Source organism: Salmo salar, chromosome ssa21 (assembly GCF_905237065.1).
Source record: "Salmo salar chromosome ssa21, Ssal_v3.1, whole genome shotgun sequence".
Lineage (NCBI taxonomy): Eukaryota > Metazoa > Chordata > Actinopteri > Salmoniformes > Salmonidae > Salmo > Salmo salar.
The window spans coordinates 13114838-13142316 of NC_059462.1; the positions used below are offsets into that span (position 1 = coordinate 13114838).

Here is a 27479-nt window from a genome sequence, read left to right on the forward strand (position 1 = left end):
TGAAGACTATGCCGGATTTCAAAGTAAAAAGTAGATGCAGATGCTTCTACATCTGCATTGCTTGCCGTTTGGGGTTTTAGGCTGGGTTTCTGTATAGCACTTTGTGACATTGGCTGAATTAAAAAGGGCTTCATAAATACATTTGATTGAGATACTATATAAAATGAAACAAGCCCAGCATATTCACTGTTTATTAGTGGCTAGGGTATACAGCATAGCCTACACCTGGATGGCACTCACAAATAACCATCAGAGGGCTAAAGACTGGTTCATCATACATTGGCATGAAATATATACTGTACTGTGTTGTAAACACAAGTCAATTGATTTTTGTAATGTCAATGAATACACAATGCCAAAGTTTATTTTGTCAAATGAATCTTCTAATAGTCTTCCATCTGTTCATCTGTAGAAAACACCCTTGATGAAATGTTTATAGACTTCAAAGAACACTGATAATTACAGCAAAATGTATTTATTGAATTATTTCACAATTCCATACAACTGGTCAACAAATCATTTCAAAAATTGCAAATTAGATTATATAAAAATAACACTATGGAGGGAAAAAAAAACTGAAACATGTCCCTGTCGCCAAAGGTTAAAATTAGCATTGTCGCAGTTCAGTTGATTTAGCAAGTTTTGTAACTAGTTGTGGCTAAGAGAAAGGTCTCAGCAGCTGGTTGGAGGGAATAATCATGTTTCACATTAGCGATGTGGTGTCTGCTCTAGTCTTGTCAGCATCCCAAATGGCACCCTATGCGCTACTTTTGACCAAGGCCCATAGGGCTCTGGTCAAAAGTAGTGCAATATATATGGAATAAGGTGCCACTTAGGATGTAGCCCTAGTCTTTAGCATCCCATTGGCTAGATGTGTTGAGTCTCTTGGTGTATGCGTTCCAGCCTGCCTCTCTGTACTCTGCAGCAGCCTTCACTCTATCAGAGGCCCCCAGGATACCACGGCCCACGATGATGATGTCAGAGCCTTTTTTACATATCACATCATCAGGACTGGAGTACTGCTGGCCTAGACCATCTCCTGAAACAGAAAGGATGGAGATTATGATCAATGAACAGTGTGGTGCTGAAGAAAACACCACCCTAGTTTGTTGCCGAAGAGGTAAAAAAACAACAAAAAAAAACCAAGGGCTGCATTCAAAATGGCACTCCATTCTCAACATAGTGCATTATACTTTTGACCAGGGCCCATAGGGCTCTGGTCAAAAGTAGTGCACTATGTAGGTAATAGGGAGCCAATACGGACACAACCAAGATAAGTGACCCAGTCTTCATTTATTGGACACTAGCACCATCTAGCGGCAAGGAGAGCTTACAACAGGACAAAAATTGTCTGAAAATGACAGAACACTGGACAGGATGGATAAAGTGGTTAACGGGTATAGAGTGTGGTACCTCCTGACTGCATCTGCACCCCTGGAGTCATGTGTACAAACTCTGGCTTGTTGCTGATCTTGGAACCAGAGATGAACCCAAAAACAAATTCAGAGTGCTCCTCAGCCATTTTCACCTATGGAATGACAGAGACAAAAATCATATGAGAGAGATTAAAGGATTACATTAAGGAATCCAACTATTACAGTTAAGCTGTCCGATGCAAACATCCTTATTAAAACATACTAGAACGTAATCAGGCTTTCACTGTGACCCTGCAAGATGACACTGTGTCCTGAATTGTAACACATTGCAGAGAGCTGGGGGAAGGTTAGAGAGAGGGACGGAACATTCTGAGGAACGGCTTGCTGGAGCGCTTTGCTTACCACAGCCTGCGTATAGTCCCCCGTTGCTAGGGAACCCTGGGAGCTCATCTGACCTATGAGGACACAGCCGCGGTCCAGCGGACGGCCCACCGCACTGAGCCCCTTCACCACCCCAGGGCCTGGTACCGCATGGGCATTAACGATGTGAGACCACGAGGAGATCTGGTAGAGCCCACCTGAGAAATAGAGGAAAACACACGACAGTCAGAAGACTTAGAAATAATAGCAACCAGGTATTAATTAGGATGGATTAGGATTGAAAAGCATGTTTCAAAAGGTTAAGGGGACAACTGCTGTACAACAATGCCCCTTATTTGCTGGAGTTGGACAATGCGTCTATTTTAACACGGGGCGCGTTAGTTTTGCATAGCCTGGTGCCCTGGGTGGGAAGAGCTTTCACATTTAAAGTGAAATCACCACCCACCGAGGGCACACAGCAATGCAAAACGAGTACGCCAACTAATCACCTTCATACTGGTGCTTAACCGTGTTCCCGATGTCGGCAAACTTGCGGTCCTCAAAGATGAGGAAGTTGTGTTTGAGGCCCAGGTCCCTGAGGGACTGGGTGAAGGCTGGGCTGAAGTCCTGAAGGATGTCCACGTGGGTCTTCAACACACACATCTGAGGCCCCAGAGAGTCGGCCAGCTGCAGCAGCTCCTCGCAGCCCGTCATGTCCGCCGACACACACAGGTTGGTTTTCTTTTCTTCCATCAGTCTGAGGAGCTGGGCGGCCAGAGGGTGTGTATTCTGGAGCTGGGCCCTGTCTCCATAGCTCAGCTCCGCCGGCTTGCAGGGCTTTTTTGTTGCAGGTGAGCCGTTCTCCTCCTCACCAGAGGGCTTGTAGGTGTTGTTCTCCTGGATGAACCTGCACACGCTCTGGGCCGTGGAAGAGTCGATGCGATCCGCCTGGAACAGGGTGTTGAGGAGTTTGGAGATGGAGATGACGGAGTGGAGCGTGATGCCCCTCTTGGCCAGCATGGCCCCGCCGCCCTGCTCCCTGTCCATCAACACGATGGCATCCGTCACCTTTAAACCCTCCGCCTGGAGCACCAGGGCCGTCTCCATGACGCTGCTGCCGCTGGTCACTACATCCTCGATGATCAGACATGTGTCTCCAGGGTGAATAGTCCCCTCTATAATCTTCTTAGTTCCTAGTATAAAGACATGGAACATATTGTGGCCATGATGGATGTCTGATATGAGAGATCTGAAATCTATTTAGACTGATGAAATGCTCTAACACTTGCTAGCTCCAACTGTAGACTGAACTGATGGGATGCATTAAAATTTAAAAAAAAAACACTCATAAAGAGAACAATCAAATTTGACCTTCGTGAAATCGCACCATAGTCTTTGGCTTCTTTTCTTCGGATGAGCATGGGCAGCTCGTGTTTGGAGCAGATGATTGTAGCCAAGGGTAGAGCAGTGTATGGGACTCCACACACAGAGCTGTATTTTAAGTCCTCATCTTTGGCGCGTTGGTAAAGAAGACTTGACACCTAAAGGCAAACAAACCCATCAAAACACTTAGTCAACAAACTCCAACTAATGAGCTCGTAACATACATTTTACAACTTGATTTGATTGCCTCCGAACAGATATAGTTCATCGTTTCCCAAACTCGGTCCTCGGGACCCCAAGGGGTACACGTTTTGTTTTTTTGCCCTAGTAATCATGCTTTGATCATTTGAATCAGCTGTATAGTGCTAGAGCGAAAACCAATAGCTGCACCCCATTAGGGTCCCCATGACCGAGTTTGGGAAACGCTGACATTGCTGTTGTTTACAATACTCATGGAAGACACGTGTTTACCAACCTGGTTCATGAGAGTTGGATAAGAAACAATAACTCTGAGATCAAAATAAATCGGCGAGGTTATTCCACTCTTCAGCGTGAACGTTCCGAATTTCACTGCCTGAACATCATGCAACTTTAAGATTAAACTTTCAAGGCAAAGGTTTTCCATTTTCAATGTTTTAACTACGCGTGCCAATATCAGTACGCTGGATAGCGGTCTCTCTCTTCATGCGGCATCTCGTCAGACACTTAAAAAAGTGTTTCCGGGTCACGGAATTTTCTAAATAAAAGTCCACAATTTAATATTAGAAACGTGTCATTAACATGTATTTAGTCATGATATATGCTTTTTTTGGTCTAAACATGAACAATTATTAATATTTGTTCATATTTAAGTGACATGTCCATTACATTTCGATCAAATAAATGCCCCCAATGCAATACACTATATGAAATACATACTGGCTTATAGAAAGAAAACTATTCTATGTGCTGAAGTAAAAGTGGGGTTGGGACTACTCACTAGGGTCTATAGAATCTATATATTGTGTTATTTCATGGGGGACAGAGGTCTACATGCCCAGTAACACGTTCTAGTCCAACCCACTGCATTGGTCCCAATACAATACACTATGTGCCTATAAATTACATATTGGCTTATAGAGAGAAAACTATTCTAGGTGCCGAAGTAGAAGTAGGGTTGGGATTTTCTCAGTAGGGTCTGTAGAATCTAGATATGGTGTTATTTCATGGGGGACTATGGTCTAAATACCCAAATATCCACCCACTCCCTGTTCACTGCAATGCAATACACTGTAGGCCTATAGGTGATTACTTACTTCCAAGACACAATGTAAACAATGATGGACAGGCATACCTGTTAACGTCGTAGATTAACCTAATGATGATGAGCCAATTGCACCTTTTGCACATTTAATCAGCCCAAGGCCAGTGTGCACCTATGCCAAAAAATGGATCTTGGCCTGAAACGACTTAAAATGGAGCCACTGGACACTACCTACAAATATTGCACTGTACAGGAAAAACGATAGGTTGTGTATCCATAAAACCAGGGTCTAGTCTACTCACCAGAGTCCCTAGAATACAAAACAGCCATTCAAGCCTAGGATGAGGTACACCAAGGCCAGAACTGCAAGGCTTGGTAACAACATCTACTATGAGGCTACACGGTCAGTAAACTCATGTTGAGTCTAAATCAACATGTAAAGTGTTGGTCCCATGTTTCATGAGCTGAAATACAAGATCCCAGAATTTTTCCATATTCACTAAAAGCTTATTTCTCTAAAATGTTATGCACATATTTGTTTACATCCGTTAGTGAGCATTTCTCCTTTGCTAAGATAATCCATCCACCTGACAGTTGTGGCATATCAAGAAGCTGATTAAACAGCATGATCATTACACACCTTGTACTGGGGACAATAGGTCTCTCTAAAATGTGCAGTTTTGTCACACAACACAATGCCACAGATGTCTCAAGTTTTGAGGGAGCGTTCAATTCGCATGCTGACAGCAGGAATGTCCACCAGAACTGTTGCCAGAGAATTGAATGTTCATTTCTCTACCATAAGCCGCATCCAATGTCGTTTTAGAGAATTTGGCTATACATCCAACCGGCCTCACAACCGCAGACCGCATCGTGGGTATGGCGTAATGTGGGCAAGCGGTTTGCTGATGTCAATGTTGTGAACAGACTGCCCTATGGTGGCGTGGGGCAGGCATAAACTACAGACAACGAATGCAGTAGCATTTCATCAACGGCAATTTGAATGCACAGAGATACCATGACAAGATCCTGAGGCCCATTGGTATGCCATTCATCCGCCGACATCACCTTATGTTTCAGCATGATAATGGACGGCTAATGTTGCAAGGATCTGTACACAATTCCTGGAAGCTGAAAATGTCCCAGTTCTGCCATGGCCTGCATACACACCAGACATGTCACCCATTGAGCATGTTTTTGATGCTCTGGATTGACGTGTAGGAGAGTGTGTTCCAGTTCCCACCAATATCCAGCAACTTCGCACAGCCATTGAAGAGAAGTGGGACAACATTCCACAGGCCACCACCAACAGTCTGATCAACTCTCTGCGAAGGTGATGTGTCGTGCTGCATGAGGCAAAATGGTGGTCACACCAGATACTGACTGGTTTCTGATCCACACACCTACTTTTTTTTTTTTAAAGATATCTGTGACCAACAGATGCATATCTGTATTCCCAGTCATGTGAAATCTATAGATTAGGGCATAATGAATTTGTTTCAATTGACTGATTTCAATTGACTTCCTTATATGAACTGTAAGTCAGTAAAATCCCTGAAATTGTTGCATGTTGTTTTTATATTTTTGTTCAGTATACTGTACGTATGTTTTTTGTCAACGTTTGGCTAGCTAGCTAACTATGTCAGTGTATGTAACAGTAGCTAGTTAGCTAAGTCTGAAAGATCTTCTGGACTGTCTCGGGAACTGTTTCACTCGTTAGCTGGCTAGCTACGTTAGCTGGCTAGCTACGTTACCATAGCTAGATTTGACTTATTTTCCATCTGGCTTATTTGCCATCATGGCAGGCTTGGTGCATGGTGATTTATCAAGTTAATTTGGACGCAAATTCTGTTAGCTAGGTAGCTAACGTTATAGTAACTAACATTTTATTTAGCCACATTAGTTTAGCTAGCTAAGTTTCTAACATTTCTTTATTTCTGTACTTAAATGCAGAGATCAAGGCCAATGAATGGACAGCTTGCAAAGATACACTGAATGAGTGGAATCTGGCCTCTTTGATTCCAAAGTTTAAGGGTAAGTAAAACTGAGAAATTCCTTTTGAGAGTGGAGACAGAGCTTTGGGGGGAAAAAACACATTTGTATTGACCCTGTGTAAAACAGCATCTATGTCTTCCATATTGTCATCGATAACCAATAGTACAACCTTAATGAAACTTCAAAGACAACTTCACCAGAGCCTCGAACCATGCAGCCACTTTGGGACTAGATACATTACATGCACAGCTACCATTGATAGTGGCCTTCATTTTACCATACTTTCTTTATTGGTAATTTACACAAATATTCTGTCAGTGACCAACCTAACACACAACACAAACATCACAGGCTGGGAGCAGCTCATGGGCACTTAGGGGTAAAGTGTCTTGCTAAAGGTACACTAGGGTCGATTGCTTGGTTGTTAGGATGTTGATCGACCGAGCTGGTTTTAATTGAGCAGTAACAAATATATACAGTACCAGTCAAAAGTTTGGACACATGTACTCATTCAAGGGTTTTTCTTTATTTTTACTATTTTCTACATTATAGAATAATAGTTTAGACATCAAAACTATGCAATAACACATGGAATCATATAGTAACCAAAAAAGTGTTAAACAAATCAAAATATATTTAATATTTTAGATTCTTCAAATAGCCACCCTTTGCCTTGATGACAGCTTTGCACACTCTTGGCATTCTCTCAACCAGCTTCACCTGGAATGCTTTTCCAACAGTCTTGAAGGAGTTCCCATATATGCTGAGTACTTGTTGGCTGCTTTTCCTTCACTCTGCGGTCCGACTCATACCAAACCATCTCAATTTGGTTGAGAACGGGGGATTGTGGAGGCCAGGTCATCTGATGCAGCACTCCATCACTCTCCTTCTTGGTCAAATAGCCCTTACACAGCCTGGAGGTGTGTTTGGTCATTGTCCTGTTGAAAAACAAATGATAGTCCCACTAAGCCCAAACCAGATGGGATGGCATATCGCTGCAGAATGCTGTGGTAGCCATGCTGCTTAAGTGTGCCTTGAATTCTAAATAAATCACAGACTTTGTCACCAGCAAAACACCTCCACACCTCCACACCTCCTCCTCCATGCTTTACGGTGGGAAATACACTTGCAGAGATCATCCGTTCACCCACACCACATCTCACAAAGACACGGCGGTTGGAACCAAAAATCTCAAATTTGGACTCCAGACCAAAAGACACATTTCCACCAGTCTAATGTCCATTGCTCGTGTTTCTTGGCCCAAGCAAGTCTCTTCTTATTATTGGTGTCATTTTGTAGTGATTTCTTTGCAGTAATTTGACCATGATGGTCTAATTCACACAGTCTCCTCTGAACAGTAAATGTTGAGATGTGTCTGTTACTTGAACTCTGTGAAGCATTTATTTGGGCTGCAATTTCTGAGGCTGGTAACTCTAATGAACTTATCCTCTGCAGCAGAGATAATTCTGGGTCTTCCATTCCTGTGGCGGTCCTCATGAGAGCCAGTTTCATCATAGCACTTCATGGTTTTTGTGACTGCATTTGAAGAAACTTTCAATGTTCTTGAAATTTTCCAGATTGACTTAACTTCATGTCTTAAAGTAATGATGATGGACTGTCATTTCTCTTTGCTTATTTGAGCTGATCTTGCCATAATATGGCCTTGGTCTTTTACCAAAAAGGGCTATCTTCTTTATACCACCCCTACCTTGTCACAACACAACTGACTGGCTCAAATGCATAAAGGAAAGAAATTCCACAAATTAATTTAACAAGGCACACCTGTTAATTGAAATGCATTCCAGGTGACTACCTCATGAAGCTGGTTGAGAGAATGCCAAGAGTGTCCAAAGCGGTCATCAAGGAAAAGAGTGGCTATTATACATTTTGATTTGTTTAACACTTCTTTGGTTACTACATGATTCCATATGTGTTATTTCATAGTTTTGATGTCTTCACTATTATTCTACAATGTAGAAAATAGTAAAAATAAAGAAAAACCCTTGAATGAGTTGTTCTAAAACTTTTGACAGGTAGTGTACATCACATTTGTCACGTTTGTGTGTAGAGAAGGACCAAGGCGCAGCATGCTCTGAGTTCCACATTTTATTTTAGTGAAACTTTACACCCAAACAACAAAACCAAAGAGACAACCAACAAACCGTGACGATAGCGGTGCTACATGCACTGACTCAAAATAAGATCCCACGAACAACAGGTGGGAAAAGGCTGCCTACATATGATCCCCAATCAGAGACAACGAGATACAGCTGCCTCTGATTGGGAACCATATCAGGCCAACATAGAAATACAAAACTAGAGTACCCACCCTAGTCACACCCTGACCTAACCAAAATAAAGAATAAAAAGGATCTCTAAGGTCAGGGCGTGACAACATTGGGGTTTAGACCACGGAACAGTACTATTAATGCAACAACATTAGTTTTAAATAATATTGTCAATGCTTTACATTGGAAAATTAATTGTGCTGCCTTGTTTGTGGACTATTGTGGACAGGTTAAATCTCAATTCCTTGAAGTGCATAAAGGGGTACCCCAGGGTTCAATTCTGGAGCCACTATTATTTACGCTGCATATAAATAACATTGGAAATACTGTATGGTATTCTGTTGCACTATCTGTAAACAAAGCCTTTTCACATTAGCAGTCTGATTTCCAAGCACTACAGTCACTATTGGATCTTAAGTTGGTACTTAATGCAAACAAAACAAAATGCATGCTATTTTCTAGATTTTCCAGACTTAAGTAACCTTGAAATGACTAGCCTGAACGAAACACAAATTGTTTTGTGAGTTCCCTCCCTCTTTATAAATATCTTGATATCTGGCTAGATGATCAATTGGAGATCAAAAATGGATTATTCTACAGATATAGAGCATGTGTAGTCTTTTGATAATAGAAAGAAAGTGGTCCAGGCCACTTTTATGTCTGTTTTAGATGCAGCTTCCACACTTAAACCTCTAGATGCTGTTTTCCATTGTGCCCTTAGATTCATTACTGCCGATTAATTTTATAACTCACCATTGCATATTGTATTAAAAGGAGGGTTGGGCCTCTCTATTTGTAAGAAGAGAGCAGCATTCTCTTTGTTTATTTACCATGAGCTTCTGCAGAAACACTCGTCAAGGTCAAAACAATAGAATACCGTAGAAGAGCACAAGATTGGATAGTGCTAGAGGTTCCAAGGGTGGCTTCTGATTTAGGGAATAGCTGCTTTGGTTTTTATGCTCCACAGATGTGGAATGTGTTGCAGGGGAGGCTCTGGCTTGAATGCCTGCTGCCCTTTATGATGTGTGTGTTTGTATTGTGCAGGGCTCATTTAAAAAATTGACTTGGTCTCAATATGACACTGTAAAATAAAGGTTAGTAAATCAAATACAAGTCTCTGGGAGCTTTCCACACTGGATTGTGCAACATTTTCCCATTATTATACTGAACAAAAATATAAACCCAACATTCAACAATTTTACTGAGTTACAGTTCATGTAAGGAAATCAGTCAATTGAAATATTCATTAGGCCCTAATCTATGGATTTCACATGACTGGGCAGGGGTGCAGCCATGGGTGGGCCTGGGAGGGCATAGGACCACCCACTGGGGAGCCAGGCCCAGCCAATCAGAATGAGTTTTTCCCCACAAAAGGGCTTTATTACAGACACAAATACTCCTCAGTTTCATCAGCTGTCTGGGTGGATGGTCTCAGATGATTCCGCAGGTGAAGAAGCTGGATGTGGAGGTCCTGGGCTGGCGTGGTTACATGTGGTCTGCGGTTGTGAGGCTGTTTGGACGTACTGCCAAATTCTCTAAAACAATGTTGGAGGCAGCATATGGTAGAGAAACTAACATTAAATTATCTTGCAACAGCTCTGGTGGACATTCCTGCTGTCAGCATTCCAATTGCACGCTCCCTCAAAAGTTTAGACATCTGTGGCATTGTGTTGTGTGACAAAACTGCACATTTTAGAGTGGCCTTTTATTGTCCCCAGTACAAGGTGCACCTGTGTAATGATCATGCTGTTTAATCAGCTTCTTGATATGCCACACCTGTCACGTGGATGAATTATCTTGGCAAAGGATAAATGCTCACTAACAGGAACGTAAACAAATGTGTGCACAACATTTTAGAGAAATACGCTTTTTGTGCGCATGGAACATTTCTGGGATCTTTTATTTCAGTTCATGAAACATGGGACCAACACTTTACATGTTGTGTTTATGTTTTTGTTCCGTGATTTTCAAAATTCTTCATTCAAATTGGTTGAATGATCATTGCTGTTTTTTTTTTTTTGTAACAATATTTTTATTGGAGTTTCACAATTTTCACCCATATTAAGAGATACAACAACAAAGACAAGACAAAAAAAACAGCACTCACTTACACATATCCGTATGTATGCACGCACGTACACACACCATTTTCCTTTCCCTGCTCAGCGCTTCTCTCACCCCATCCCCCTCATTGCGTCTCTCAATACATACATTTTAAACAAACAGAAACAGAAATAAAAATAATTTTAAAAAAAGCTCAGTTTAAACCAAGAAGTTGGGTTCCCACATGGAACGTACAGTGTAATTCTGAAATACATAGATCACCATTCTAAGAGAATCCTTGCAGCATAATAGCTGATACTTCAGGTTCTAGGTAATTTAGGTAAGGTTCCCATACTTTGTAGAACTGATCTGTCTTAGAATGCAATGTACATGTCAGATATTCCAGCGGCACCCATTCAAATAGTATCTTATGCCAATCTTTAATAGAGGGAACCTTATCACTAATCCACTGTAAAAGTATGTTTTTCCTCGCTGCGAAGGTGAGGATGTTGTAAAGCCTCCTCTTACCCACAGAAGTTACATGCCTACTAGGGAGACCCAACAGTAGAGAAACCGGGTCCAACTCTAGATCGACCCCCAGGATCCTCTCAATCTCCCGCAAAACACCAGACCAATATCTTTGTATTTTGGCACATGACCACAAACAATGCGCCAGGGTGCCCGCATCAGCTCCACACCCAAGACATTGAGGAGAAGAGGAAGAGGGGCCAAAAGCATGTCTGCGACTTGGGGATATATGCAATCTGTGGATCATTGCTGTTTTAAAGTCATCATTGTCCTCATGGTGAAATCCCTGAGTGGTTTCCTTCCTCTCCGGCAACTGAGTTAGGAAGGTCTGTATCTTTGTAGTGACTGGGTGTATTGATACACCATCCAAAGTATAATTAATAACTTCACCGTGATATTCAATGTCTGTTTTGTTTTTCATTTGTACCCATCTACCAATAGGTGCCCTTTGCGAGGCATTGGAAAACCTCCCTGCTCTTTGTGGTTGAATCTGTGTTTGAAATTCACTGTTCGACTGAGTGACCTTACAGATAATTGTATGTGGGGTACAGAGATGAGGTAGTCATTCAAAAACCATGTTAAACACTTAGTGCACACAGAGTTCATGCAACTTATGTGACTTGTTAACTTATTTAGGCTTGACATAACAAAGGGGTTGTATACTTATTGACTCAAGACATTTTAGCTTTTCATTTTTTATTAATTTCTAACATAATTCCACTTTGACATGGGGTATTGTGTGTAGGCCAGTGACACAAAATCTCAATTTAATCCATTTTAAATTCAGGCTGTAACACAACAAAATGTGGGAAAAGTCAAGGGGTATGAATACTTTCAGAAGGCACTGTAATCTTAAGCATTTTACCACTTAGTTTTAGGTAGCAATAGTATCACATCTTGCTAACGTGAAGCAGCACTGATTCACCAATTTGCTCAGTAGTAGGTTTGAAGCACTGTACCATGGAGCATACTACCAGCTTTGTATTTGGTTAGGCATGTACATAAGGTTATAGTTTTATGGTTGTTTATGAGTTGCCAATTCAATTGCATTCATTGCCTATAGGTATGAGAAAAAATGTAATCAGCATAACATTTAAATATTTGATGACATTTTATTTTTGTGAGAGTCTACATACTGTACAGTACATCCTACCTATAGGAATGCTTAATGTGCTTCACAAATGGCACCCTATTCCTATATAGTGCACTGTTTGACCAGTGCTATAGGCCCTGGTCAAAACTAGTGCACTATGTAGGGAATAGGGTGCCATTTGGGAAGCATCCTTAGAGAGCGTTGATGTACACAGGACGTGTGAATGATGGGTCTCTGCGTCAGCTGTTACAAAATGTTAGAAACAAACATCCTTTCATAATTTGAGTAAATAAATAACAATTTTTAAAAAATCTATCAAGTTATACCAGTTCTCATATTTAAATAAACAATACATCCAGAAATTAAGTAATTAAGGCCTGGGTTTTCAAATCCTACACTATTGGGGCAATACTACATGAAGTGTTCAATCAGTGTTCTAGACCCTGAGTGCTAGTTGCTCAAGTAAACAATCATATTGAGTAAATGGGTGACCAGTACTAAGTGTCACAGATAGGATCTGAACCACAGTCTCTGAGCTCGGGAAACCAACATCTTAAAGGTCCAATGCAGCTGTTTTTATCTCAATATCAAATCATTTCTGGGTAAAAATTAAGTGCCTTACTGTGATTGTTTTCAATTAAAATGAAAACAAAAATAGCTTCCTAGCAAAGAACAATTTCGCAAATAAGAACTTTGCTAGGACTGTCTGGGAGTGGTCTGAGTGGGGAGGGCAAAACTATAAACTAGCTGTTATTGGCAGAGAGGTTTAGAACTCTCTTATTGGTCTAATAAAGAGATTCTCACCAGGTGGGCCAAAACTCCATCCCAACAAAACAGGCTGAAATTTCAGGCGGTCTTTTCAAACAGCTCTTACACTAAAAGGGCATTATCATAATTTTCACAATTTCACAGTATTATTCCAACCTCAGTGTGGAAATATAGAACACAGGAAAGTCACGTTTTTGACTGCACTGGCTGTTGAACCATTAGACCAACATTTTCCTTGGGCCGAGGGTGACACTGATTTTGAAGTCGCAGGCAGTCCGACTCACCTCAACTACATGAGCGATGAGGGCTAATGTGAAGACTTCAGATTTGTTGTAAATGATTTGGGTCTATGAACAGAAATATGCAACTCATTGTTTGTTCACTGCCCTATTTGGATTGAAATTGGCAGCCTGTCCTTCCAACTTTGAACATTCAATTACAACTAAACCTAAACCAACGGGAACTGCCCTTGCTCTCTCTGCCTGGCCGGTTCCCCTCTCTCCACTGGGATTCTCTGCCTCTAACCCTATTACAGGGGCTGAGTCACTGGCTTACTGGTGCTCTTCCATGCCGTCCCTAGGAGGGGTGCGTCACTTGAGTGGGTTGAGTCACTGACGTGGTCTTCCTGTCTGGGTTGGCGCCCCCCTTGGGTTGTGCCGTGGCGGAGATCTTTGTGGGCTATACTCGGCCTTGTCTCAGGATGGTAAGTTGGTGGTTGAAGATATCCCTCTAGTGGTGTGGGGGCTTTGCTTTGGCAAAGTGGGTGGGTTTATATCCTGCCTGTTTGGCCCTGTCCGGGGGTATCAGCAGATGGGGCCACAGTGTCTCCTGACCCATCCTGTCTCAGCCACTAGTATTTACGCTGCAGTAGTTTGTGTCGGGGGGCTAGGGTCAGTCTGTTATATCTGGAGTATTTCTCCTGTCTTATCCGGTGTCCTGTGTGAATTTAAGTATGCTCTCTCTAATTTTCTTTCTTTCTTTCTTTCTTTCTGAGGACCTGAGCCCAAGGACCATGCGTCAGGACTACCTGGCATGATGACTCCTTGCTGTCCTCAGTCCACCTGGCCGTGCTGCTGCTCCAGTTTCAACTGTTCTGCCTGCGGCTATGGAACCCTGACCTGTTCACTGGACGTGCTACCTGTCCCAGACCTGCTGTTTTCAACTCTCTAGAGACAGCAGGAGCGGTAGAGATACTCTCAATGATCGGCTATGAAAAGCCAACTGACATTTACTCCTGAGGTGCTGACCTGTTGCAGCCTCGACAACTACTGTGATTATTATTATTTGACCATGCTGGTCATTTATGAACATTTAAACATCTTGGCCATGTTCTGTTATAATCTCCACCCGGCTCAGCCAGAAGAGGACTGGCCACCCCTCATAGCCTGGTTCCTCTCTAGGTTTCTTCCTAGATTGTGGCCTTTCTGGGGAGTTTTTCCTAGCCACAGTGCTTCTACATCTGCATTGCTTGCTGTTTGGGGTTTTAGGCTGGGTTTCTGTACAGCACTTTGAGATGTAAGCTGATGTAAGAAGGGCTATATAAATACATTTGATTTGATTTAAACCTGAGACCTATGAATGGTGAACCAACAAAATGCATTCAAAGTGAGCTTGGAGGTGACAGACGTGCTGACCTACAAGAATGATGTACAAAGTGATGTGACAAGTTAATCGTGTTGGATTCTTTCATTCATATCTCAAACCGCACCATTGGAAAAATAGCCGTTATACTATATCTTCACACTAAGGGATCAATGCAGAATATTTCTTCACATACAATAGAACTTCTTCAAAGGCTGACCACATTCTACAATAAATTACATTCAACAGTTATACTACCATTCATAGATCTTTCTCTGATAGTTAGTTAATCATTTCCAAGGATGATATATTACAATTTTGGCATTTCCAATACATGGACACCATAAGAGTGGTAGGGCTTCATACTACAGCTCTGAAACATCTCAATGAATCAAATGCCAATGTCTTGTCTTCTGGCATCTTGAACACAGTAATGATATTCACACAACACGTTTGTTGAAAAGTTAGAGTAGTTTCTACTATCCAGAGATGGAAAACCATGTTTCAATTCCTGGGGTGTAATCATTAGTCCAAACAGTTGCAAAAAGTTTTGTTTAGCAACGAAAACAAGTCTCTATTGGACAAATTCAGGTAGGTCCCTCCCCGTTTGGTTCAGTTTACTTCAGTTTGGTTCTGTTTAGTGCCTAGTGAATACACCCCTGTAGTACTACTAACTGAGTGTTTTTCGTTTCACCTCTGTGTTGTGTTCATAGGGTGTTAATTGGCTGTTCACAGGGTGATTATAGGGTGTGGCCCATGCTTCTGGTCAACAGTCCCTTGATGTTGGTGACAGGGCGCACGTCGTGTAGTTGTCTCCGTCTGTCGATGAAGGATGCCAGGCGGCCAGTGTCCAGTGGGGTCTTGGAGTAGTCTCCACTGTGGGCACTCACCCAGGGGTGCTGAAGACAAATGGTGGCAATGGGCCTCTTCCGGGGGTCCTGCTGCAGGGTAGAGCTGATGAAGTCCCTGGCCGCCTGGCTCACTCCCTGGAAGTAGTCCTCCGGGAAGCAGAAGTCCAGCTTGCAGATATTGATACACGTCTCCTCCAGGGTCTCGTCCAGGAAGGGCGAGACACCGCTCAGCATGACGTAGGCCAGGACCCCGGCGCTCCAAACATCAGTGCTCAGGGACACCGCTGTGCCCTGGATCAGCTCAGGAGCCGCAAACTCTGGGTTGCCCAGGAGAAGATGGACATAACGGTGACAAGACACCTGGACCGCATCTCCAAAATCTATGAGCTTGATTGAAGGAACAGGCACGTGGAGATCCACCAGGAGGTTCTCAGGCTAGGGACACGATATGAATGCGTTTGTTAATGGGTTTGACCAAGATCAGGTTAAAGGGACATTTCACTGAAAGTTTCTCAGATGCTTTTAGACTACACAAGTTAACTAATTTCCATTAATTTGGGGCGTCGTGGGACGTGGTTTCATCTTGACAGACTTCTTTAGAGGTCTGAAAACATCTGCCAAACTAAAGTGTAATGTCACTTTAATAGCATATGTTCTTAGCATTGGTACTGATGTGTGCTTTGTGTTTACCTTAAGGTCTAGATGGGCCACTCTGCAGGTGTGGAGGTGCTGCAAGGCCTCTAAGGTGTCCTTCATAAAGTAGGCCACCTTCTCCTCCATCAGCTCATCATGGGCCACCAGGTAGTCCAACAGCCTCCCGCCCTCCAGCCTGGAAACAACACGAGACAAAAATGTATTCAGACCACACTATGACACTATTGTGCGTCCCAAATGGCACCATATTCCCTACACAGTAAACTGATTTTGACCAATGTAGGGAATAGGGTGCCAGTTGGGATGCAAACAATGACTATATTCATTTACACTAAGAAAGCCAAGTGTAAACTATAATCCCTAGCCTGGGTCCTATACTGGGTTCTCTTCTATGAAATTCATACCATGAGCTTCACATGTTAGTGTTGGCAACACAGCGAGGAGTTGGCTAAAAGCAAAAACAGACTGAAACACCAGGCTGTACAATAATCTATCCCTCTTTCTCAATTAATCTTTTCTCGATTCCTCACATCCTCTTTCCTTGCCGCCTCCTCAATCGTATTGGAGGATAAGGTCCAAAGTCCCTCCACCCGGACCTTCTTCTCCAATGCATTTTGCGAAGGAGGTGAGCAGAGATGACGCAAGGAATCAAGGTAAATATGAATTGAGAAACAGCCCAAGTCCACAGCAGAATTGTCCTTACAGCTCGAAGACCAACATGAGGGAGGTGGGGGACTCGTAGGTGTCAGTCAGAGCCACCAGCTGAGGATGCTGGACGTGGCTCAAGATGTCTGCCTCGTGGTCCACCTGCTCCTTCTTTTGCATCTTCTTAGTGATGTACTTCACAGCCACCTCCTTCTTACTGGCCTTGTTCAGACACTTTCTCACTATGGAGAATCGGCCCCTGGAGAAGGGAGAGGAGTAGGAGGACAGTTGTAACACGTAAAAAATGTAATTGTTGTACCCATCAAACTGCTGCTGTGGGCCTTTGTTATGCAAATTTGTATGAAAAATCCCAATAAAATACAACCAATTATTATGATAGGCTGCTTTAAAACAGTGGGGGTGTGTACTTTACCGTCCAATCTCACAAATTTCCGTGAAACTCGATTCAAAGTTGTCTTTCCACTGAATGCTCATTCCATCATATGTGGAAGCTTAGAATAGAGAGAATACAAATGGAATATTTTATTAGTCAATATTTACATTGTCGCTACATTTATGCAGTAACGTTTCTTCAAGAACCTCTCGATCTGCCATGACTGGTTTTTGTGATGAGGGTGAAATACCAATCGTGCTTCCAAAATGGCACCCTATTCCCTTTATGGTGCCCTACATTTGACCATAGGGCTCTGGTCAAAAGCAGTGCACTGTTTAGGGAATAGGGTGCCATTTAGTATGCATTCTAGGAGCAGGCACCTGGGCCCTGGTCAAAAGTAGTGCACTATATAGGGAGTAGGGTGTCATTTAGGACGTATCCATAGTCTAGGTATAGCTTAACTCCCTCCCTGCTTGTAGTGTGAAGGTGGAGGGTTTGACTCACTCCCGCTGGGTAGGGTCACCATGTTGGAGGGCTCGCTGGGTGGACTGACCCCCCAGGGGTTACTGGCATTGACACGGAACTGGTAGTGCCCCCCAGGAATGAGATCTTCAATCTTAACACACACATCTACCGTAGAGACCACTGACTGCTGCCACAGTAGGGAGTCTGCAGGGAAGAGAACGAAGAGGTTAGGTCAACAAGTTCTTGTTCAAAGATCTCAGGTGATTGTCAGTAGCTTGTGAATTGTAGGTGAAGTTGGGCCTAGATGGTGATCTTGGGTCAGTTTTGCATTTCCCCTACTAATGGTTAGGGTTAGCGTTGGGGAGGTGAGGCTGATCCTATTTCTGTATCTAGGAGCAACTTCGCCCCGGAGCCAGAAGAGATGGGCCTACTGTACCTTCCTGCCTGTACTCTACTGTGTAGCTGGACACGGCACAGCTAGCTGAGCTGGCAGGGGGGAGCCAGTGGACGATCACTGCATTGCTACTGGCCTCCTGGGCCACGGGCCTCGCAGGTGCTGTTGGGATACCTGAAAACAGACATCAGGCCAACATCAGTAGTCTCCATGGTCATAGAGAACCTCACCTTCTACCTCATTCCTCCCTACATCCATCATCCATAATCCCCCTCTCTTCACTTCCTCTTACCTTGTACTTTGATAGAGGCAGAGGAGGAGGCAGTGCCATGGTCGTTGACAGCCACACAGGTGTAGATGCCAGTGTCCTGGGGCATTAGGTTACAGATCTTCAGCAGAATGTCACCCGTATCCCTGGAGACAAAGACAGAAGAAGAGGCCAGGTTGGATTGATTGCTGAAAATAGAGCTTGACCTATGTTACATTTGAGTTCAATCCCAAATGGCACTCTATTCCTTACATAGTGCACTACTAAAATAGACCGTAACCCTATAAGTCCTGGTCAAAAGCAGTGCACAATATAGGGAATTGGGTGCCATTTGGGAGAGAACGTTGATGTATGCTTTAGCTGATTGCTTCTTTTACTGAGCTCCATCTAACGTTCATGTTAGTCCTCCAACAACATGTTTTAGTCTACTCAATGGATTGACAATGGGATTAGGCTACAGGCTTTACCTTTAAGCAATTCTCAGACAATAGAGTGAAACTTTTCCCTATATAGCGGGGTACCACTGGAATGGAATGAATGGAACTGTATCAAACATATAGTTTCCACGGATTGGACACGTTCCACTTATTTTATTTTAGCCATTACTATGAGCCATCCTCCCTCCATCAGGCTCCACAGGATGCCACTATATACCTGCGATCATCTAGACCAGGGGTTCCAAACTTTTTTCCCCAGGGCCCTCTTTTTCACATTTGAAAAATGTCAAACTGGAGGGCCTAGTAAAATGTTGTTTTGAAGCTCATTTCCTGCATTTTTACATAGTCTAACAAGACTCATGGCATCTTTTAGGCATCTTCCTCGGGCATTTTACTGCTTGTTTCTAGCCTAAAACATTGTCAATTTCTGCATAGTTTTAGATCGGTATCAACAATTGCAAATTGTAATTTTTTTTATTACAAAATAAGGAGAGCTACCCTCCTGTAGGTTTTCGCTCCGAATAACCTGATTCAGTTTATCAAACAGCTAATTATTAGAATCAGGTGCCATAGATTAGGGTTGGAGTGAAAACCTACAGGACAACCTGGTCTCGGAGCATTTCATCTGCTTCTGTACGTAAATCGGAGACACTGCTTTTAGTATGATATGTTATATTTTGTATGGTATACAGTGCCTTCAGAAAGTATTTAATCCTTGACTTTTTCCATATTTTGTTGTGTTACAGCCTGAATTTAAATGGATTAAAACAGTTTTTTCTCTCTTAACCATCTACACACAATACCCCATAAACAACAAAGTGAAAACATGTTTTTAGAAATGTTTGCTAATTTATTTGAAAATTAAAAACAGAAATATCGCATTTACATAAGTATTAACACCCCTGAGTCAATACACCTTTGGCAACGACTGCAGCTGTGAGTCTTTCTGGGTAAGTCTCTAAAAGCTTTCCACGCCTGGATTGTGCAACATTTTCCTATTATTATTATTTTTAATTCTTCAAGCTCTGTCATATTGGTTGTTGATCATTGCTAGATAACCATTTTCATCTAGATTTAAGTCAAAACTTTAACTCGGCCACTCTGGAACATTCACTGTCCTTGGTAAGCAACTCCAGTGTAGATTTGGCCTTTTTTAGGTTGTTGCCCTTGTCGTGGAAATTCAGTACTGAGAGAGACTTGGTCTTGGTAATTTCTTCAAACAATTATCTTTATTTAATATTGATTAATTATTGCAATAATGAGATGGTCAGCCCACCAGTCTTGACTAACTGTTAGGCTGAGAGTCTAGCCTTTACAGACGATGCACAGTTTTTATATAGCTGTTACCAAGATTGCTTAGTCAGTCACTTCTAACCTTCCCATAAGCCACCTTGGTTATCTACACAGGATGGTATTTTATTTAGTTTCCTCAGATGGCGGGAAGATGAGACAATGAGGCATTGTTCTTAACTCTTCCAGGCTCTCTCGATCTCGAGTCACACACACCACATCTTGTCTGTAGAATGCTAGCTTTTAGGTTTTTATCACCAACACAAGTCAATTGTCAGCTTCAAGCTATCTCTAGTAGAACCCATGTCTTCAACACCCAGACTTGCTGCAGGGTGCAAGAGTGGAGACCATAAAACACAACATTAGCAGGACAGAAATATCTTACTGTTCGTTAAGTAAATAATTGTTACATATCCAACAAATAAGGTGAATACATAATTTTTCCCTCACACCCTGCTGAAAGGTGAATTAATCTCCCAGTGCCTGGTGGAAAGGAGACTGAACCAGATTTTCCTCTAGGATTTTGTCTGTGCTTAGCTCCATTCCATTAATTTTTTTATCCTGAAAAACACCCTAGTCCTTAACGATTACAAACATACCCATAATATGATGCAGCCACCACTATGCTTGAAAATATGGAGAGTGGTACTCAGTAATGTGTTGTATTAGATTTGCCCCAAACATAACACTTTGTATTCAGGACAAAAAGTGAACTGCTTTGCCAAATGTTTTGCAGAATAAGGGGTTGTTAGAACGCTCATCTGTGTGTGTTCTACTGAGGATGGGCCTCTAGAAGATTTACGATGTCTTTGGGTGACACTGCATTCCAGAGCATGAGTTAATGTTTCTGTACTGGGGTACCAGGGGGAGATGGCTCCAGTATGGAGTTGGGGGGTTCCAGACTCTGGTCTCTACACAATGAGGACAGTTGTTACAGCATATACTGTCTGCTGTGAATTATAAGTATCTTTCATACAAACCTTAACCTTGTGACCCATTCCATACATCTGTTGTTTATCATGTAGACTAAAGCAGGATGGACTTTGCTATAAAATGCTGTGGCTCAAACCAGCTCGTTGAGTTCTCAGTGATCACTTCCAGGGGTGATTACCGACCAACTCCATTACTGCAGTAATTAAATAATAAAGTTTGATTGTTTTGAAGAAATCTAAAAGTCTCTTCTTTTGATTACAATAATTCCACCACAATTTTGGCGACGAGGATGGGATGATAAACTTCATTTTTCTGATTGTTCCCAGTGAAATCCAGGTTAACCGTGCATGGGGAGTTGCATTAGATGCAACCAGGGGAAAGCCACTCTCCACTATTTGGAGCAGATCGGATCCCCACCTAGCTGGGAGCGTGAGCTGAATGGATACATCATTTCGAACAGAATTGGATAAAGGGTGAGACTGGTTTCTTTCAATAATTGAACTTGAAAGTGCACAGAATTAATAGTACTAATTAGACATTAACTTAACATAAGTGAAAAAAAAGCCCCTGTTGAGGGTACGCTCAGAGCGAGGTCTTCCCTAAGAGCTGGGGTAACTAGCAGGACTGAGTTGAGTTGATGAGAGTGTTCTTAAGTGAGGTATCCTTGGACATGATTGTTAATTAGCCAATTGTGGGCTACCAAAAGTCCAGATCCGTGGTACTGGCTTACAGTAGGACTGGTGAGGTTAACATATTGAACGAAGAATGAGAGTGCAGGTGACGCCTTGCGAGGCATCTGACTTTGGTGAATTTCACATTTTAATGTGTACGTAATTGATAAAATGTTTTGGTAAACAGGTGTTAGGTTCTTATTTTTCAGAGTAAATAACTTACGGACACTAGAGAAGCTTTAACCAAGTTTAATCATCCCCAAAGGTTCTGTACAGCTGTAATCAGAAAAGATTTCAGACATCACAGTTTATATGCATCCTACTTAAGACACTCCTCTTTCTCTCCAATCCTTACATTTTATGGCTCTCCACAGGAAAGAAGTTAACCAGATACCAACCCTGATTACTCCCTTAAGGGGAACTGACCTCACCCCTCACCTCCTGACCTCAACCCCTCCTTCACCTAATCCACAGAATCCATCTGTCTTCCCTAAATCAACACATCGCTCTCCTCTCCTCTCCTCCATGAAACACATTCCAAAGCCTTCTGGCTTTTTACAAACTCTTCCTATTCAAGGCTTTGTCTCTATCATTTATTTAATATCTCAATGTTCAAAGTTTAGCCGATTCCAACACAGGTATGCCCTGGGTTACTATTGTTTGGTGTAATTGTGTGTGTTTTTGATATTCCTGGTACTTAGAAAATACGAGGTAAGATAGGATTTTTGGGGAGGTGTTACAAATTAAAGAGGAGACATGGGCACTCTGTAGGTAGTTTTGCACATTTGGATAGATGTAAAATAATCTATACCATAGTAATTGCAATAGGCAATATCCCAGTGTGGATACAACACCAGGTTTTGGGATCATTAATTAGGCAATATTTTGATAATGTTATGGGTTTCCCTGTTCATCTAGAGAGGGTTTTAAATCCTGTGTGGGTAATCTTTGTAGAAGTGTTCTGTGTGGGCACGGTAGGTTGACTCTGTGTGGGTAACCTTTCAATGATGTTCTGTGTGGACATCTGGTGTGAGTGGTCTGACCAATCCTGTGTGGATGGTTATTTAGTAATGTTCTGTGTGAGCATTTGATGAATCCTGTGTGGGTGATCATGAAGGCTCTGTGTGAGCCTGAGATAAATAATAATTAGTAGATAAATTAACGATATGCAATGGTTTAAAATAGTTAGGTACATACAGTTGAAGTCAGATGTTTACATACACTTATGTTGGAGTCATTAAAACTCGTTTTTCAACCACTCGACAAATTTCTTGTTAACAAACTATAGTTTTGGCAAGTCTGTTAGGACATCGACTTTGTGCACGACACAAGTAATTTTTCCAACAATTGTTTACAGACAGATTATTTCACTTATAATTCACTGTATCACAATTCCGGTGGGTCAGAGGTTTACATACACTAAATTGACTGTGCCTTTAAACAGCTTGGAAAAATCCAGAACATGATGTCATGGCTTAGAAGCTTCTGATAGGCTAATTGACATCATTTGAGTCAATTGGAGGTGTACCTGTGGATGTATTTCAAGGCCTACCTTCAAACTCAGTGCCTCTTTGCTTGACATCATGGGAAAATCTAAATAAATCAGTCAAGACCTCAGAAAACAATTGTAGACCTCCACAAGTCTGGTTCATCCTTAGGAGCAATTTACAAATGCCTGAAGGTACCACGTTCATCTGTACAAACAATAGTATGCACGTATAAACACCATGGGACCACGCAGCCATCATACCGCTCAGGAAGGAGATGCGCTCTGTCTCCTAGAGATGAACGTACTTTGGTGCGAAAAGTGCAAATCAATCGCAGAACAACAGCAAAGGACCTTGTGAAGATGCTGGAGGAAACTGGTACAAAAGTATCTATATCCACAGTAAAACGAGTCCTATATCGACATAACCTGAAAGGCCGCTCAGCAAGGAAGCATCCACTGCTCCAAAACCACCATAAAAAAGCCAGACTATGGTTTGCAACTGCACATGGGGACAAAGATCGTACTTTTTTGAGAAATGTAATCTGGTCTGATGAAACAAAAATAGAAAACCATCCCAACCGTGAAGCACGGGGGTGGCAGCATCATGTTGTGGGGGTGCTGTGCTGCAGGAGGGACTGCTGCACTTCACAAAATAAATTGCATCATGAGGAAGGAAAATTATGTGGATATATTGAAGCAACATCAAGACATCAGACAGGAAGTTAAAGCTTGGTTGCAAATGGGTCTTCCACATGGACAATGACCCCAAGCATACTTCCAAAGTTGTGGCAAAATAGCTTAAGGACAACAAAGTCAAGTTATTGGAGTTGCCATCACAAAGCCCTGACCTCAATCCTATAGAAAATTTGTAGGCAGAACTGAAAAAGCATGTGCGAGCAAGGAGGCCTACAAACCTGGCTCAGTTACACCAGCTCTGTCAGGAGGAATAGGGCCAAAATTCACGCAACATATTGTGGGAAGCTTGTGGAAGGCTACCCGAAACGTTTGACCCAAGTTAAACAATTTAATGGCAATGCTACCAAATACTATTTAAGTGTATGTAAACGTCTGACCCACTGGGAAAGAAATAAAAGCTGAAATAAATCATTCTCTCTACTATTACTCTGACATTTCACATTCTTAAAATAAAGTGGTGATCCTAACTGACCTAAGCCAGGGAATTTTTCCTAGGATTAAATGTCAGGAATTGTGAAAAACAGTTTAAAAGTATTTGGCAAAGGTGAATGTAAACTTTCGACTTCAACTGTATGTGAAAGCTATAAACCAAATCCACCTATAGAAGTAAGAAAATATTCCTGCAGGTTATAAAAATATTGATTAAGTGTGTTTGGGAACAGTACTGTGTGAATGTGATATGAGAGTTGTGTGAGTGTGTAAATAAGGTATAAACATTTGCATAATAAGATGATTGAAATTTGGTTAATAAATGTTGATATGTTATTTTGGCGTTCCGTCCATCACTGGCCATCATAGAATATCTCGGGGTGGTATTGAGAGCAGGACGTTAGCAGCAAGTCTATAGTTTCTGGGAGCCTAGACTTTGCCGTGGTTTCTGGGAGGTCAGAGAACCATTGAGGATCCCATTGTCCAGGAAGCAAAAGTGTTTTTTTTTGTTGGCTCAGCTGGGAGTATGTTTGGAGAGCTGCTTCGTAGCTGTGGAGAGTCCTTGAAAACGCAAATGGAATGGTTGATGTGAGTACTTAAGCATTTCTTACGTTTTATATGGATTCTGTGAAGATATGAAAATATGATGAATTGTATGTGTGTATAATCGATTACTGGAGATTTGATAAAGTAATAATGGGAATATAATGAGATGCAACTTAAACAACCCATACGTAGACGTACGTAGGTTTTGAGTTGGTCCCTTTAATGGATCATTTGATAAAGATGAGGATTAAGTATTATTCAACTGTCTACAAAGTCTGGGCAATTGTCTCAGAAACTGATAAGAGTGTCCACTATTGGTTAATTTACCCTAACGATGTAACTATAAAACGCTTATTGGATTATTCTCTGTACGGGAACTACATTTAAAAAAAACTGCCCATAAGGCAGTATGAGAGGAGTTGCTATATTTATTGAATAAACCTTTTTCCATAAAGTTAGAGCGAATTAAGATGGAAACTCGACGTAACTTATAACGTCGTACAAAGCCTAGGGTTTCCAACAAACTACAGTAAGTATCATTGTGGAGCTAATGTGATATAGTAAAATCATTTAGATATGTCGCTTGAGAAAAGATCATCTGCTTTTATTACAAGGCGCAAGATCTGGTTTTAAATCAATGAATGTCGATTTAACGAATTGACTGCTAATCTATTCCTTTTGCGCATGTGAGAATCTCTGCGGAGACACGCTTGGACCTGTAGGGCTATTTATGGGAATTGTCTGTTATTATGTGCCAGATGTTAAGACTACAAGCCATTGTAATTGGGTTATTTGTGGGATTTATTTGTCATTTCAATATCACTGGGTCTATGATATTGACTAAAATATGGGATTCTGATTGTAATTCAAGTATTGGTATGTTTTGCCTGGACAGATACTGCCGCCAGTGTTTGTTTAAGATATAAACTGAACGTTTAGCAGCTTGTTTAGTTCAAATTGAAAGACTACTTTATTCAATATAAATAGCGAGGCGATTTCAATGTAATACGTTGTCTGTTGCCTAAATAGTCTGCTGGAATAACATATTGAGAATGGAGTCGTATTTAAATAACTGAATCAAATAAGGGACAGTTACCTACATCTAATGAATTCTAATAATAGTGGATAGGTAATAGCGATAGAGCTGTGCCCTTGATCAAAATTGATAACTAAACATGGGTATTAATTATTGCATGATAAAACTAGGTTATAATCGAAGTTGTGGTTAGTAAATGGCTGTAGTATCGTGCTCACCCCCCCCCCCCCCAAAAAAAACTATTTTTTCTTATGGATAGACTGATATATTTTATACATTTGGCGCATTACATGTTACTTTTAAAGTCTTGGACATTTCATAAGTATGAAGCCGAAAGAGAAGAAATAATTGTCAAGTTTGTTTTTAATCTTACCATAGAGGTAAATGCAGTACGTTGTTTGAGAATGGGTTATATTTTTCCTACTGGTAAGAACAGAAGAGTTAGTCGTGCTCGCTGGGCTATATCAGGCTGTAAGGATTCAGTAGGACATTTGTGGTCCAACCCTGCTCCATGGCAGGAGCCTTCCTCTGCGCCGGTGCCCAGTCCAGGCACGGCGTTCAGCCCGGCGCCATGGCCGGATCCGGGGTCTGGGCGGGGGCGGCGACCCGCACCGAAGCCGGCACCGACACTAGTCACCCCCCCTACCCTCCCCAGTGCGGGGAGCAGGCACAGGACGTACCGGACTGGGGAGGCGCACTGGAGGCCATATGCGTGGAGCCGGCACGGACTGGTGACACATACTTCAGGGTGAGTGCAGGGAGCAGGCACAGGACGTACCGGACTGGGGAGGGGCACTGGAGGCATGATGCATGGATCTGGCACAGGTGTCACCGGACTGGTGACACAGACTTCCGGGAGGATGCGGGGAGCTGGCACAGGACGTACCGGACTGGGGAGGCGCACTGGAGGCCAGATGCGTGAAGCCGGCACAGACTTCACCAGACTGCTGACAGGGTCTTCAGGTCGAATGTTGAGCAGAACACACTTGTCCAACATCTCTCTCATCTCTCTCTCTCTCCCAACTTCTCCATCGCCCCCCTGACGGTCTCTGGCTCTTCAGGGTGAGTACTGGGAGCTGGCACAGATGGCACCGGACTGATGACCCGCTCTTCCACTCTCCGCTGCTCCGCCGAACACCCCTTGTGCCCCCCCCCCCAAAAAAAATCTTGGGGTTTCTGTGGCCACGGTTCCTGGCGTCGTTGCTGTCCTTCCTGAGTCCTCTGTGACTCCCGCCAAGGAAGGGTCTCACATCCACTCATGACTTCCTCCCATGTCCAAAACTCCTTTACCTCGCGAACACGCTGCTTGGTCCTCTTTTGGTGGGATATTCTGTCACGGTGCTGATAAGAGACGGACCAAGGCACAGCGTTTGTTGAGTTCCACATACTTATTTAAAGTGAAACTTCTAAACCAAAACAATAAACAAGCAACACAATCTGACTACGTGGTGTAACAAGCACCACCACAAACAAACAATATCCCACAAACACAGGTGGGAAAAATGGCTACCTAAATATGATCCCCAATTAGAGGCAACGATTACCAGCTGCCTCTAATTGGGAACCATACAAAACACCAACATAGAAATATTGAACTAGAACACCCCCTAGTCACACCCTGAC

The 27479-nt window shown here is 42.4% G+C and overlaps 2 protein-coding genes across 6 annotated transcripts in view; both read right to left on the reverse strand.

Annotated features, from left to right (window-relative positions):
- Nucleotides 1-459: 459 nt before the first annotated feature.
- Nucleotides 460-3819, reverse strand: LOC106581832 (uridine 5'-monophosphate synthase). 2 transcript variants are annotated; one of them, XM_014164234.2, is made up of 6 exons: nucleotides 3595-3819; nucleotides 3124-3277; nucleotides 2246-2929; nucleotides 1779-1954; nucleotides 1414-1528; nucleotides 460-1039 (listed from the first exon to the last, which is right to left on the reverse strand). In XM_014164234.2, the coding sequence occupies exons 1-6, from the start codon at nucleotides 3742-3744 to the stop codon at nucleotides 846-848; spliced, it is 1473 nt and encodes a 490-aa protein (XP_014019709.1). In that variant the 5' UTR covers nucleotides 3745-3819; the 3' UTR covers nucleotides 460-845. The 2 variants fall into 2 exon arrangements, with proteins under 2 accessions (XP_014019709.1, XP_014019710.1); XM_014164235.2 differs by having other exon boundaries at nucleotides 3108-3277; nucleotides 3595-3740.
- Nucleotides 3820-14748: 10929 nt separating this feature from the next.
- Nucleotides 14749-27479, reverse strand: part of LOC106581831 (kalirin) — a 289877-nt gene continuing 277146 nt past the window's right edge. For all 4 annotated transcript variants that reach the window (XM_014164228.2, XM_014164230.2, XM_014164232.2 and 1 more), the window contains 7 exons: nucleotides 18354-18475; nucleotides 18104-18235; nucleotides 17707-17871; nucleotides 17242-17320; nucleotides 16867-17067; nucleotides 16200-16338; nucleotides 14749-15944 (listed from right to left, as the gene is read on the reverse strand). In XM_014164228.2, coding sequence (XP_014019703.1) covers nucleotides 15399-15944; nucleotides 16200-16338; nucleotides 16867-17067; nucleotides 17242-17320; nucleotides 17707-17871; nucleotides 18104-18235; nucleotides 18354-18475 — 1384 coding nt within the window. In that variant the 3' untranslated portion in view covers nucleotides 14749-15398. The remainder of the gene's footprint in view (nucleotides 15945-16199; nucleotides 16339-16866; nucleotides 17068-17241; nucleotides 17321-17706; nucleotides 17872-18103; nucleotides 18236-18353; nucleotides 18476-27479) is intronic.

Bases quoted from the DNA above. Each gene is read 5' to 3' on its own strand.
- LOC106581832 (XM_014164234.2), bottom strand. From the start codon at position 3,744: ATGGAAAACCTTTGCCTTGAAAGTTTAATCTTAAAGTTGCATGATGTT. The intron at 3,278-3,594 runs GTTGGTAAACAC...GTTTGCCTTTAG, and splicing joins ATCCAACTCTCATGAACCAG to GTGTCAAGTCTTCTTTACCA. The intron at 1,529-1,778 runs GTAAGCAAAGCG...GTCATTCCATAG, and splicing joins GGGACTATACGCAGGCTGTG to GTGAAAATGGCTGAGGAGCA.